This window comes from Capricornis sumatraensis, chromosome 8 (assembly GCF_032405125.1).
Source record: "Capricornis sumatraensis isolate serow.1 chromosome 8, serow.2, whole genome shotgun sequence".
Classification (NCBI taxonomy): Eukaryota; Metazoa; Chordata; class Mammalia; order Artiodactyla; family Bovidae; genus Capricornis; species Capricornis sumatraensis.
Genome location: NC_091076.1, coordinates 38,952,494 through 38,966,271, shown reverse-complemented (window position 1 = coordinate 38,966,271; position 13,778 = coordinate 38,952,494). Strand labels below are relative to the sequence as shown.

General features: G+C 39.7%; 1 protein-coding gene across 11 annotated transcripts in view; it reads left to right on the top strand.

Annotated features, from left to right (window-relative positions):
* Positions 1–13,778, top strand: part of DLG2 (discs large MAGUK scaffold protein 2) — a 1,427,929-nt gene that overhangs the window by 624,386 nt on the left and 789,765 nt on the right. For all 11 annotated transcript variants that reach the window (XM_068976931.1, XM_068976935.1, XM_068976933.1 and 8 more), the window contains one exon: positions 13,143–13,193. In XM_068976931.1, the coding sequence (XP_068833032.1) occupies positions 13,143–13,193 (51 nt within the window). The remainder of the gene's footprint in view (positions 1–13,142; positions 13,194–13,778) is intronic.

Below are 13,778 nucleotides of genomic sequence, written 5' to 3'. Positions count from 1 at the left end.
CTGCAATGAGGGAGACCCAGGTTCCATCCCTGGGTCAGGAAGATCCCCTGGAGAAGGGAATGGTAATCCACTCCCGTATTCTTGCCTGGAAGATTCCATAGACAGAGGAGCCTGGCAGGCTACAGTCCACGGGGTCGCAAAGAGTCAGACACGATTGAGCGACTAACACTTTCCCTTTCCCTTTATGACTGTATAACCTTGGAGAAGTTGCTTAGCTTAGAAACCTGACTTTCTCAGTAGTAAAATTAACATTAAAGTGTCTAGCCCCAGGATTTTTTAAATTTAATTATTAGATGAATTTATCATAGAGCCTAGCATGTATAGATACTTGAGAAAAAAAGCAGTGGTAGTAGTACTAATACTAGTAGTAAGAGTAGTATCATTATTGCGACTAGCATGGGGAAGATGACTTAGAGAATAGAGTAGTGATTTTCAGAAGATTGATAAGGAAAATTTTTTGACTTTATAGAAGAGACAGCTTTTGACTGACATAAATGGTAGCATCCCATATCCCCAAACAGAATCCAGCTCTATGGAGATAGGGACTGTGTTTTGTTTACTATTGTATCTCTAGGACCTAACTTCAGTTCCGTTGCTCAGTTGTGTCCGACTCTTTGCGACCCCATGAATCGCAGCACGCCAGGCCTCCCTGTCCATAACCAACTCCCGGAGTTCACTCAGACTCACGTCCATTGAGTCCGTGATGCCATCCAGCCATCTCATCCTCTGTCGTCCCCTTCTTCTCCTGCCCCTAATCCCTCCCAGCATCAGAGTCTTTTCCAGTGAGTCAACTCTTCGCATGAGGTGGCCAAAGTACTGGAGTTTCAGCTTTAGCATCATTTCCTCCAAAGAAATCCCAGGGCTGATCTCCTTCAGAATGGACTGGTTGGATCTCCTTGCAATCCAAGGGACTCTCAAGAGTCTTCTCCAACACCACAGTTCAAAAGCATCAATTCTTTGGTGCTCAGCCTTCTTCACAGTCCAACTTCACATCCATACATGAGCACAGGAAAAACCATAGCCTTGACTAGATGGACCTTAGTTGGCAAAGTAATGTCTCTGCTTTTGAATATGCTATCTAGGTTGGTCATAACTTTTCTTCCAAGGAGTAAGCATCTTTTAACTTCATGGCTGCAGTCACCATCTGCAGTGACTTTGGAGCCCAAAAAAGTAAAGTCTGACACTGTTTCCACTGTTTCCCCATCTATTTCCCATGAAGTGATAGGACTGGATGCCAACTTAGTACCTGGGAAATTGTAGGCATTCAAAACTATTCTAAATTAATATTTTAATAAGCATAAAGTAAATATATTTATGGTGGAGGTGCAGCATGGCCTACATGACTACTGGACTGGGTTGCCATTTCCTACTCCAGGGAATCGTCCCCACCCAGGGATAGAACCTGTGGCTCCTGCAGTGGCAGGCAGACTCTACCCCTGCACCACCTGGGAGGTCCATTTATGGTAGAGTGTATGACATTAATAAAGATGCCAAAGAAGGAGGTATTTCATTTAAGTTCAGTTACTTAGCTAGAAAATGTTTTTGAAGATAAGATCTAAGATCTGTAGCTAGACAAGTAGGTTGGGGACAGCTGGTGGATAGTCTGGAATGTTTTTTAATGGTAAAGAAAAATGGAAGCTACTCATGCAGTAAAATTACATGGTGGAAATGTTGCTCTTTAGAAAGAAAAATCTCAAGGGATGTGAACACTAGATTGATTTGAAAAAAATGATAGAGACAGAGATATTATATCAATGATCCTAAGAAACTTATATTATAAGTCTTAAAATAGGATGTTGGGTATGAATGAGAAATACACAGGATATATATGAAAAAGAGGATTCTCTTGTATATGGAGTACGCTGGAGAAATTGATAGTTATAATTGGGCAAAATGATTAGTTCTATTTCAGGTTTATTGAGACTGGGGTGATACTCAGGCATTTACTTAGAAAATCAAGTTGTGAGATGAAAACTCGGGTAAAAATTGTACAGCAATAAGGGCAGGCCTTGTGAATGCTCATATCTGTCAAGAGGAAGGGAAATGGATATAATTCCAATGGACAGAGAAGCAGGAAGGAGACCAGCAAGAATATCAGCCATGTGGCAAAAGGGGAATTTTAAGTTACACTCCAGATTGTCAAATACCGATTGAAAACCAGGAAGGATGAAGGCTGGGAAAAAATCAGTGTATTCAAATATGGAACTTTGTTGACCCTCAAGAGCTCAGCTTTTCAGTGGTGGTGGAACACAAACAAGATTGCAGGGAATTAAGGAAAGAAGGCAAAGATGAAGAAATGGATGACTGATAATCTGCCTCACACTGTAGTTGTCATTATACCCAAATGGAAAAGAAAATATCCTCAACTATCTGCTAACATCATCATATTTGTAAAATCTTATATTGTGGTTCAGCACTCACTCTGTTTCTGTTTTTCTAAATCTTTTGGGTTTGTGTTTTTAGCTCTTGATTCTTCTGGACACTTTGCTTGCAATTGACCAGGTGGCTTGAATCTGGGAGTGCTCAAACACTTGCTGTATTGTGATGCTTTCTTAACTGTTATTCGATTGTGCTTTGAATGTCATTTACTGCTCTCAGAGAGCCTTCCCTGGCAGTTCGTTTGGTAAAGAATCTGCCTGCAATGCAGGAGACCCAGGTTCAGTCCCTGGGTCTGGAAGGTCCCCTGGAGAATGAAATGGCAACCCACTCCAGTACTCTTGTCTGGAAAATCCCATGGACAGAGGAGTCTGGTAGGCCACAGTCTATGGGGTCGCAAAGAGTCAGACACAACTGAGTGACTTCACACAAGTGGTAAAGAACCTACCTGCCAATGCAGAAGACATGAGAGATGGGAGTTTGATCCCTAGATCTGGAAGATCCCCTGAAGGGGAGGGTATGGCAACTCATGCCTGTACTCTTGCCTGAAGAATCCCATGGACAGAGGAGCCTGGTAGGCTATGGTCCATAAGTCTAAAAGAATTGGACACAACTAAAGCAATTTAGCATGTGATTTAGCAGTTCACTGAACTCAGAAGTTTGTCTAATTAAGATTATAACTTTAATTTGAAATCAGAGCCTATTGGTAAAAACACATTCAGGTAAATAAGAATAGTTCTCTTACCAAAATTAGAATCTTAACTAAGAATATCAGCAGTTATTTCTGTAGTTTGTGAGTGTTAATTAAAAATATGAAATTCTATGATTGCTATTGTTGTTTACTCACTTAGTCATGTCCAACACATTCTGACCCCATGGACTGCAACATGCCAAGATTCCCTGTCCTTCATCATCTCCCAGAGTATGCTCAAACTCATGTTCATTGAGTTGGTGATGCCATCCAACCATCTCATCCTCTGTCATCTCCTCCTCCTCTTGTTTTCGATCTTTCCGAGCCTCAGGGTTTTTTTCCAATGACTCAGCTCTTCCCATCAGGTGGCCATGGTATTGGAGCTTCAGCTTCAACATCACTCCTTCCAATGAATATTCTGGCTTGAGTTCCTTTAGGATTGACTGCTTTGATCTCCTTGCAGTCCAATGGACTATGAAGAGTCTTTTCTATCACCACAATTAAAAACATCAATTCTTTGGTGCTCAGCCTTCCTTAAGGTCCAACTCTCACATCCATACATGACTAATGGAAAAACCACAGCCTATACTATGCAGACCCTTGTCGGCAAAGTGATGGCTCTGCTTTCTATTATGCTCTCTAGATGTCTCATAGCTTTTCTTCCAAGGAGCAAGTGTCTTTTAGTTTCATGGTTGCAGTCACAATCTGCAGTGATTTTGGAGCCCCCCCAAAAGACAGTCTGTTACTGTTTCCAATTTTTCCCATCTATTTGCCATGAAATGATGGGACCAGATGCCATGATCTTAGTTTTTGAATGTTGAGTTTTAACCCAACTTTTTCACTCTCCTTTTTCACCCTCATCAAGAGGCTCTTTAGTTCCTCTTCACTTTCTGCCATTAGAGCAGTATCATCTGCATATCTGAGGTTATTGATGTTTTTCCCGGCAATCTAGATTCCACCTTGTGATTCATCCAGCCTGACAGTTCTCATGATGTACTCTGCATATAAATTAAATAAGCAGGGTGACACTATACAGCCTTGAAATACTCCTTTCCCAATTGTGAACCAGTCCATTGTTTGATGTCTGATTCTAGCTGTTGCTTCTTGACCTGCATACAGGTTTCTCAGGAGATAGGAAAAGTCATCTGGTATTACCATTTCTTTAAGAATTTTCCACAGATTGTTGTGATCCACACAAAAGCTTTAGCATAGGCAATGAAGCAGAAGTAAATGTTTTTCTGGAATTCCCTTGCTCCTTCTATAATCCAACAGTTCAGTTCAGTTCAGTCGCTCAGTCATGTCCGACTCTTTGCGACCCCATGAATCACAGCACGCCAGGCCTCCCTGTCCATCACCAATTCCCAGAGTTCACTCAGACTCACGTCCATCGAGTCAGTGATGCCATCCAGCCATCTCATCCTCTGTCATCCCCTTCTCCTCCTGCCCCCAGTCCTTCCCAGCATCAGAGTCTTTTCCAATGAGTCAACTCTTTGCATGAGCTGGCCAAAGTACTGGAGTTTCAGCTTTATCATCATTCCTTCTAAAGAACACCCAGGGCTGATCTCCTTCAGAATGGACTGGTTGGATCTCCTTGCAGTCCCAGGGACTCTCAAGAGTCTTCTCCAACACCACAGTTCCAAAGCATCAATTCTTTGGCATTCAGCTTTCTTCATAGTCCAACTCTCACATCCATACATGACCACTGGAAAAACCATAGCCTTGACTAGACAGAACTTTGTTGGCAAAGTAATGGCTATAATCCAACAAATGTTTGCAATTTGATCTCTGGTTCTTTTGCCTTTTCTAAATCTAGCTTGTACATCTGGAAATTCTCCATTCATGTACTATTGAAGCCTACCTTGAAGGATTTTGAGCATTACCTTGTTAGCATGTGAAATGAGTGCAATTGTACATGAGTTTGAACATTCTTTGGCATTACCTTTCTTTGGGATTAGAATGAAAATTGACCTTTTCCAGTCCTGTGGCCACTGCTGAGTTTTCCAAATTTGCTGGCATATTGAGTGCAGCCCTTTCAAAGCATCATCTTTTAGGATTTGAATTAGCTCAGCTGAAATTTCATCACCTCCATTAGCTTTGTTCATAGTAATGCTTCCTAAGGCCCACTGGACTTTGCACTCCAGGATGTCTGGCTCTAGGTGAGTGATCACACCATTGTGGTTATCCTGGTCAGTAAGACATGTTATGTCTTCTAATTTTAACTTCTTATAATGTTGTATATTTGTAAACCAATCTCATTATAATTGAATAGTATTCCTAAAATAACCAAATACATGCCTTATATTAAAATAGATGCTCACTAAAGTTTAACCAGAAAATTTTTTGCTTACTGCTATTCAAAGAAGCAATATTAACACTTACACTAATGGGTATGATGCTTAGCAAGATGAATTCCAACAGCTTATATAAGTGACAGAATTGCAATTGGAATTTGGGACTTTTAGATTCCATCTTCTGAGCTTTTAATTTCTCTGTAATAATTCCTCTTATATGAAGAGCAGATACAATTTTAGGCAGTGGAAACAGTCTAGAAGGAGGGATATTATTAAAGAAAGTGGTGGACAGTTTAGTTGTGTGTGACAAACCTACAGGCTTTGTTTATTGATGCTCTCATCCTGATTAGAGCTTCCATGCTGGTTTATTAACTATCACTTTTAGTACTTGTTTTTCATCCATTCAGCAGAGATATGTAAAGTTCAATGTGTTGGAAAAAAGGATGGAGATAGTTAATATCAGCCTTCAGTTCTTTTTTTTGGATTGAGGGTAGAGCAAAACTTCCCCTTTTTTTCCTTTTTTCAAAGATAAAGAGCTACCTTTTATTTCTACCAATAGACTTGAGATCTTTAAGAAGAAATGGGGAAGGTGCTGAAGGTGAAGTCCTTGAGTGGAGTGAAGGAGAGCAGGTGAACCTGCCAGCTAGTCTCCTTCCTGTTGCTGACAAGATCAAGGAGAAGGGACATGCCTGAAGTCCCTGGAGATTAGGGAGATATTAGCTGGTAGGAATATGGGTTTTCGACTGGGATCTTTGGAATAGAGAATTAATAGAAAAGTCCTCAGTAAGCCTTAAGTCAAGGTTGGGTGCACCTTGATGAAAGTGACAGGCAAAGTAAATATGATTTCAGCAGTAGGTGGAGAGGAAAGCCCTGATGTGAGAAGGTCAGAGCAGGGAGCAACCTCTGAGATCATCCATCCGCATGAGAAGATTGAAGCACCATGACCTTGCCAGGGTTACCCAGCATGTTACACCACAGAATCAAGACTACAACACAGGTCTTAACGACTCTCAGGCCAGTGTTTTCCCTCACAGAGCATTCTGAAGAAGTGGTCCCCGCTGTTCCCTATGCCCTGTTAGGCTCATCTCTTTCCTTCCCATTCTGACGGACATCTGCCTCTGAAGACTTTTGGTGCATACCACCTCCTCTATGAAACCTTTTCTGACAACCTCTAGGTACAATCACACGTCCCTTCCTTTATGTTGTCTCTGCAGCTGCTGTAATCACAGGCATTAGCACAGCAGTCATATCACTTTGTTGCCTATTATCGTTCATTAGTCTTCCTCTGCTAGACTGAGTTATTTGAGGGCAGGAGTCATATGTCATTCATGCCTGTCTCTCCAGGGCTTATACCTAGCACATGGCAGGTTCACAATAACTGTTAGATCATGCTGTAATTCATATATTCAGTATATAAATTAGAACTTACCAGTGCTTCCCAGCTGGCTCAGATGGCAAAGAATCTACCTGCCAGTGCGGGAAATGCGGGTTCTATCCCTGGGTCAGGAAGACCCAGGGAATGGCTATCCACTCTAATATTCTTGCCTGGAGAATCCCATGGACAGAGGAGCCTGGCAGGGTACAGTCCACGGGGTCACAAAGAGTCAGACATGACTGAGCGACTACCATTTATCACTTCATTCATGTGCATAAAAACTGTCCCAAGATGGAAGAAGCCATATTTCATAGGAAGAGACTGCAGTTATTAGGAGCTGCCTAATAGAGAAGAATTCAGTAACAATGCAGTTTTTAGAGTTCTCCCGTGACTTGATTCTAAAGATTGTTCTAGAAACATACTATGAAGAAGGCATGGTGCCAGAAGCTACAGGGGTACAAAAAAAAAAAAAAAGAAAGAGTAAAATGAAGTCTTATATCATGAAGATGGGATATGAAGGATGCAACAAGATCAGCCTTGGGAAAGTGAGTGCCAGTAACAGGAGCAACATGACGGTCAAACTGGGAAAGGGAATATTAAAAAGAAAACAGAGACTTCCCTGGGAGCCCAGTAGCTAAGACTCCAAACTCCAGTGCTGGGGCCCAGGTTCCAATCCACAGTCAGAGAACTAGATCCCAAATGCCATAACTAAGAGTCTTCATGCTACAACTGAAGACCGCTCATGCCGCAGTGAAGATCAAAGATCCCCTGTGCCACAATGAGAGAGAACGAGAGAACAATGAGTAAATATTCAATATTTGATCAAATAAATTTTGTAACCCTGCAGACTGTCAATCCAAAACTCATTAGAATAGCTCTCACTACTGAACACCTACTATGTGCCAGGCAGCTAAGATGTGTTCTCTCATTTATTCTTCTCAACAATTTCATAAAGATAATCATGTACTATTGTAACTAAAATTTCTCTTTTTATTTTTAGACATTTTAATGGGTGTATAATTATTGTTTTAACCTGCATACATATATAGCTGATTCACTTTGTTGTACAGCAGAAACTAACACGACATTGTAAAGCAGTTATATTTCAATTTTTAAAAACTAAATTTTTTTTAAGATACACAAATGGCATAAGTATATGGATAGATACTCTTTTTTTTAAAGCCAGTTGTCGTAGATACCTTTAAACCATTGTTGAAATTCATCACTCAGCCTTATATGCTAAAAGCCAAAAGATTGAGATGTCTTATTTACTGTATTATAATCACTTATAATAATGGGCAGAATTAGTCCACTACTGTCATATTCTATACTAGTTAGGAATCAAATATATATACACAGCCAATAGTAAATGGATCTGTATAGCTCTTGTGTGTGGCAACAGAGGGGCTGTGGCTCAAATTCATTTCTTTATTTTGTATATTAAATATCACAGTTCTGTGAGGTTTTAATGTTTGTGTTTGGTACCTCTATAAGGACTGTATGTTTCTTGAGAATAAGAATAATATACTAAAATCTTTATTTTCTCAGTGCCTCTCATATCACTTGGTGCATCATGCAAGCTCAATACTTGCTCATTGGGTAGAATTGCTTTGTCCTAAAAAGCCAACACTTTGATATTCGTGTTTCAGCATTTGTCTTAATATGTGATATGGGGATGTCTAAAATTCATATATCTTAACATTTTAGAACGCTGTTAGTTTTAATGAAATTACAGTATAGACACAAACAAAAAATTCAAAGGAATCATTACTTAGGATTCCAGTTAAAGAACATTAAAACATGGAATAGTTCACATGTCTTATTCATGAAAAACCTCTTTTCAGGAAATAAAAATAGATCTCAAATCAAATTATATTATCACCCAGACAGGTGGTTACTATAGCACTGAAGGGAAAAAAAGGAAAAAGCATTGAAATTAGCTAAAGACTGTTGCAGAGAGAAAAACATATATAAATTATTCAAAGTTTATGAAATTAGAATTTTAAATACCAAGTTTGAATTTGAATAGGTTATGCTCTTGTCTTAACTTCCATCTGAGGCCAGGAAGGCTAGATGCGCAGAATAGGACAGGACAATATGTGGCATCAATTTGATTTTCCAGCCACCATGGAAACCTACCAGCTGACACTCCATAACCATTAGGTTCAGAAAAATCAAGTATCTGAACAAAAATATATTTCAAAACTGGGAAATTCCATGTACTTTACTGACCCTCCACGTCTAGAAAACTGCCAATCCTCTCATTTCTGCAGGAGGAGAGATGATGCTGGGTGATGGTCAGAGCCAGATCTCAGTTAACCGGAACCATCTCCATGCAACTGTACAGGCTGCAAACCATCAGTGGCATAAAACATTACCAGGGTACTTAAACCTCCCAGGAGATATTGTTAGCCAAGTAAAAAATTGTATTTGGCAGTATTTTTCAGGAAGAATGTTGTTTGTTGTTTAGTTGCCCAATCATGTCTGACTCTTTTGTGACTCCATGGATTGGGATTTTCCAGGCAAGAATACTGGAGTAGGTTGCCATTTTCTTCCTCCAGGGAATCTTCCTGACCCAGGGATCAAGCCAGTCTCCTGCCTGCATCTCCTGCATTGCAGAAGGATTCTTTACTGCTGAGCTACCAGGGAAGCCAAAATTGAATGTGTGTTCAGTCTCATTCAACTCTTTGCAACCTTTATGGAATGTAGACTTCCAGGCTCTGTCCATGGAATTTTCCAGACAAGAATACTAGAGTGGGTTGCCATGCCCTCCTCCATGGGATCTTCCAGACCCAAAGATTGAACCCATGTCTCTTGAATCTCCTGTGTTGGCAGACAGATTCTTTGCCACTGCACAACTTGGGAAGCCCCCTATAAAAAAATAATAATAATTTTATTTATTTTTGGCTGTCTGGGTCTTTGTTGCTGCATGGGCTTTCCTCCAGCTGTGAGCTGGGTCTCTTCTATAGTTGCGGTGTGCTGGCTTCAATAGTTGCAGCTAAGTAGTTGTGGTTCCCGGGCTCTAGAGTCACAAGACTCAGTACTTGTGGTACAGGGGCTTAGTTGTTCCTCAGCATGTTGGGATCTTCCTGGACCAGAAATCGAACCAGAGTCTCCTTCATTGGCAGGCTGATTCTTTACCACTGAGCCACCAGGGAAGCCCCAAAGCCCATTTTTGGTTTGTTTATTTGTTTTTAAATTAAATGGCATATATTGTTAAACTAATTGGAAGTAGAGTGAGACCATCAAGGCAAGTTGAGACAATAGATTGTCTGTAAATCCCCCAGAAGATGATGGGAGGCCCTTCAGAACAGTTTTTCTTGGTTTTTCAGAGTAAGAATATACAATATTATGGCTCAGAGGGAATTACTTTTCATACCTTTTGGCTCTTTACCACTCAGTGAGCAACTATTCCTCTAAGCAAATGTGAACGAAAAGTATTTAAAGACTATTGATTGGTATACTCCTCTGGAAAGGTATTTGTGCTGCTTGTGCTCAGTTGTTCAGTCGTGTCCAGCTCTTTGTGACCCTGTAGACTGTAGCCTGTCCATGGAATTTTCCAGGAAAGAATACTGGAGAGGGTTGCCATTCCCTTCTCTAGGGGATCTTCCTGACCCAGGGATCAAACCTGCTTCTCTCACATCTCCTGCATTGAAAGGTGGATTCTTTAACACTAGCTCTACCTGCTGCTGCTAAGTTACTTCAGTCGTGTCCCACTCTGTGCGACCCCATAGACAGCAGCCCACCAGGCTCCCCTGTCCCTGGGATTCTCCAGGCAAGAACACTGGAGTGGGTTGCCATTTCCTTCTCCAATGCATGAGAGTGAAAAGTGAAAGTGAAGTCGCTCAGTCGTGTCCGACCCTCAGTGACCCCATGAACTGCAGCCCACCAGGCTCCCCCGTCCATGGGATTTTCCAGGCAAGAGTACTGGAGTGCGGTGCCCTTGCCTTCTGCAAGCTCTACCTGGGAAGCTACTAAATGTGCACAAATATCACAGTCCATTTTCATAACACTTATGTTTAAAATGGAAGTATTCTTAGTTCTTTTTATTTCATTCTTTCCCCCGAGGTCTTTGCCAAGGATTAGTGTAGGATTTCTTTTCTTAGGGGCCCTTAGGCAGTGTAGATCGTGCTCTCTTAGTGATGAAGCAGTAAACTCTAGAACCTCTTAAATATCTTTCCTGTCATTCTGTGTTTTAAATGTGCCTCAAGTAAAGCTTGAAATATTGTCTCACCTATGCTAAAATCCTTTCACTCCTTTATAATTTCATGAGATCCAGTTCTAGTCATGGAATATTTTCCTTTAAAAGGAAGGTTACATCCCCACCTGGATGTCATCTTCCCTTCCTTTACAGAGATCCTGGATACTATTGAATTAGGCAAATGGCATTGCTTTCTTGGGTTGAAAACTAAAGACTCATGGAGTAAATGTAAAGCCATCAATAGTTCATGTAGCTGTCTGGGGAACTTTTGAATACAAACTTGGATATGTATAAATAATGCTTCTAGGATTTATAATTCAGCATATATGATCATACAAATGTTAAGGAAGCATTTTGGTAGACCCTAACTATGCAGTGTATGTCACTAAAATATTCTTATCTGTTAAGCACTTCCTTACAGAATTTTCTCCTCTGATATTGATTATCATAGGCTTGCTGTTTTCTTCTCTTTGAAGTTTTCTTTTTTTCTTTTTCCTCACCGCAATTCGCAGCACTTTAATAATGTGAAGGGCTCCACTCTAGAGAGCACTGAAGTGAAGAAAAGCTTCATGGAGCCATACTGTGAGAATTAAAACACATTGCATTAACTCAGCCTTCCCTTTCTGACTTCCTCTGTCAACTAAAAACAGTTTTGAAAAACAAAAAAGACAAAAAAAAAAAGAATTAATATGGGAACACACAGGGAGTTTGAGTTTTGATTTTTACATGTGAAAAACAAAATTTAAAAAACTGTAAAGTTGCTAAAGCTTAGTTCTAACATCTTCAAGTTCTCTCCCCTGAGTCGTTAAGTTGCTGAAGCCCAGAAAATCAAATTTAGTTTAGGGCTGTTTGATAATGTAGTAACACAATAAAATGTGATTCACCAATTAGCTCATATAATTAGAAAATCAAAAACATGCTCTAAGTGTCTGGTGGTCACATATAAGTAAAGTCTATTGTTCTTTATATTTGCTGATTATAGTTATGATTATACCTTCAGTTAATGATACCATAGTCAAATTCCTTATGGAAGAGGACCCATAAATGCCTGTGTTTATAAATCAGGTAAATAATTTACTTAGTTCAGTCATTCATCCATTCACTTTTTTCCCCTCCATTATTTCTTTTGTGTCAGGCTCCATTAGTTAATGCGGCTGCCTGGTTCTTGCCTCCATAAAGCTCTTAATATGCAAGATCTATGTTTAAATTCTTGTAAAGAAAGGACAGTAAAGTAAAATTAGAATTTTATAAAAGTCATGGACTTTTACTTGAAAATAAGTTTTTTCTCACTGATTTCTAAATGTTAATAATGTTGCTGAGACATAGTCTAACAACAACAACAACAAAAATAGCCAATTCAAGAATTTCCTTGCTCAGAAATTTTGCCTGGCTGAGAAGGATCTGTGACAGATGAAAAGTGAGAATTTAATATTTGTTAGATTATTTTAAAGTAGCTCTTCATATGTTCTGTATTCATGTCACTTGAAATCTAAGTCACATGTTCTATGTTGCCTGACTATATTTAAAATGTGTTTCTCTCTCTAAGTTCAAATCAATTTAAGGGTCGGTTGGATGGTTAAAATGGTTTCTCACCAGGAATTTCAAGCATGTCCTGGTTTGTTCTTTTCTCATTGCTACCGAAGCCATGGTTACATGGGTCAGGGCTTCTCAACAAATATAGCAGGAGGATAATGGGGATAAATTACCTGAGCTTGAACCAATAAAGAGAAGGCATTCTTTATCTAACACGGTCATTCTTAATGCTGTTTTACAGCCAAAAATGTAATATGGTCGTGTTGCCCTTACCACTGATTCTTAAGGTCATATTTTAGAGTCTATCCATAGAAAAATTGAAAGATATTAGGAAAAAATTGCCCTTGTAATTGTAACAATGCCCCAGATGGCTTTCTCTTTTAAACTCACAGTACATATTTTGTACTGTTTTCTCTCCCCCAAACATCAAGAAATTCTAAAGGATACAATCAGGGGTTTTTTGTTGTTTTGTTTTGTTTGTAGAGTTTCAGTCATATTTCAGAACACCTTGGACTATATTTCATTTGGAAGAGAACATTTGGTCACAAACATCAATAGAGTGTGGTTTATTCATAGCCAGGATGCAATTTGACCCCCTAATGTTATTTAAAATGCAGCTCTCTCCTCCTCAAAATGTATTTAATAGTTTTCTTTATTTTTTTCCCCTATTTACAGGTCAATGGGACAGAAATTGAATATGAGTTTGAAGAAATTACATTGGAGAGGGTAAGAAAAAATCCAATAATCCAAAACCCTAATCTTGCATTCCACATTCTGCTTTCTAATGGGTTGTCTTGGGGAAATGTGCAAATGTGTATTATACACACGCTCACAATGAAAATATTAATGAAGTGTTTGCAGTGGAAGGCATGGAGACAAGCCGACCAAACTACCAGAACTTTCATTATGTGTGCTGCATGGCCAGGGTTTGGAAAAATGAATAGGGAAAGCCAAATAGTCAGTGAGCTTGTGTGATGTGAAAGTGAAAATGTTAGTTGCTTAGTCGTGTTCGATTCTTTGTGACCCCATGGACTCCTCTGTCCATGGGATTTCCCAGGCAAGAATACTAGAGCGGGTTCCCATTCCCTTCTCCAGGGGATCTTCCTGACCCAGGGATCAATACTTTTTTTTTCTTATTGTTTTCATTATTAATCTTTTGCTATACATTTTAAGATATGTTATACTGTATTTTCTGGACATGGAACAATAAACTGGTTCCAAATAGGAAAAGGAGTACATCAGGGCTTTATATTGTCACCCTGCTTATGTAACTTCTATGCAGAGTGCATCATGAGAAATGCTGGGCTGCAA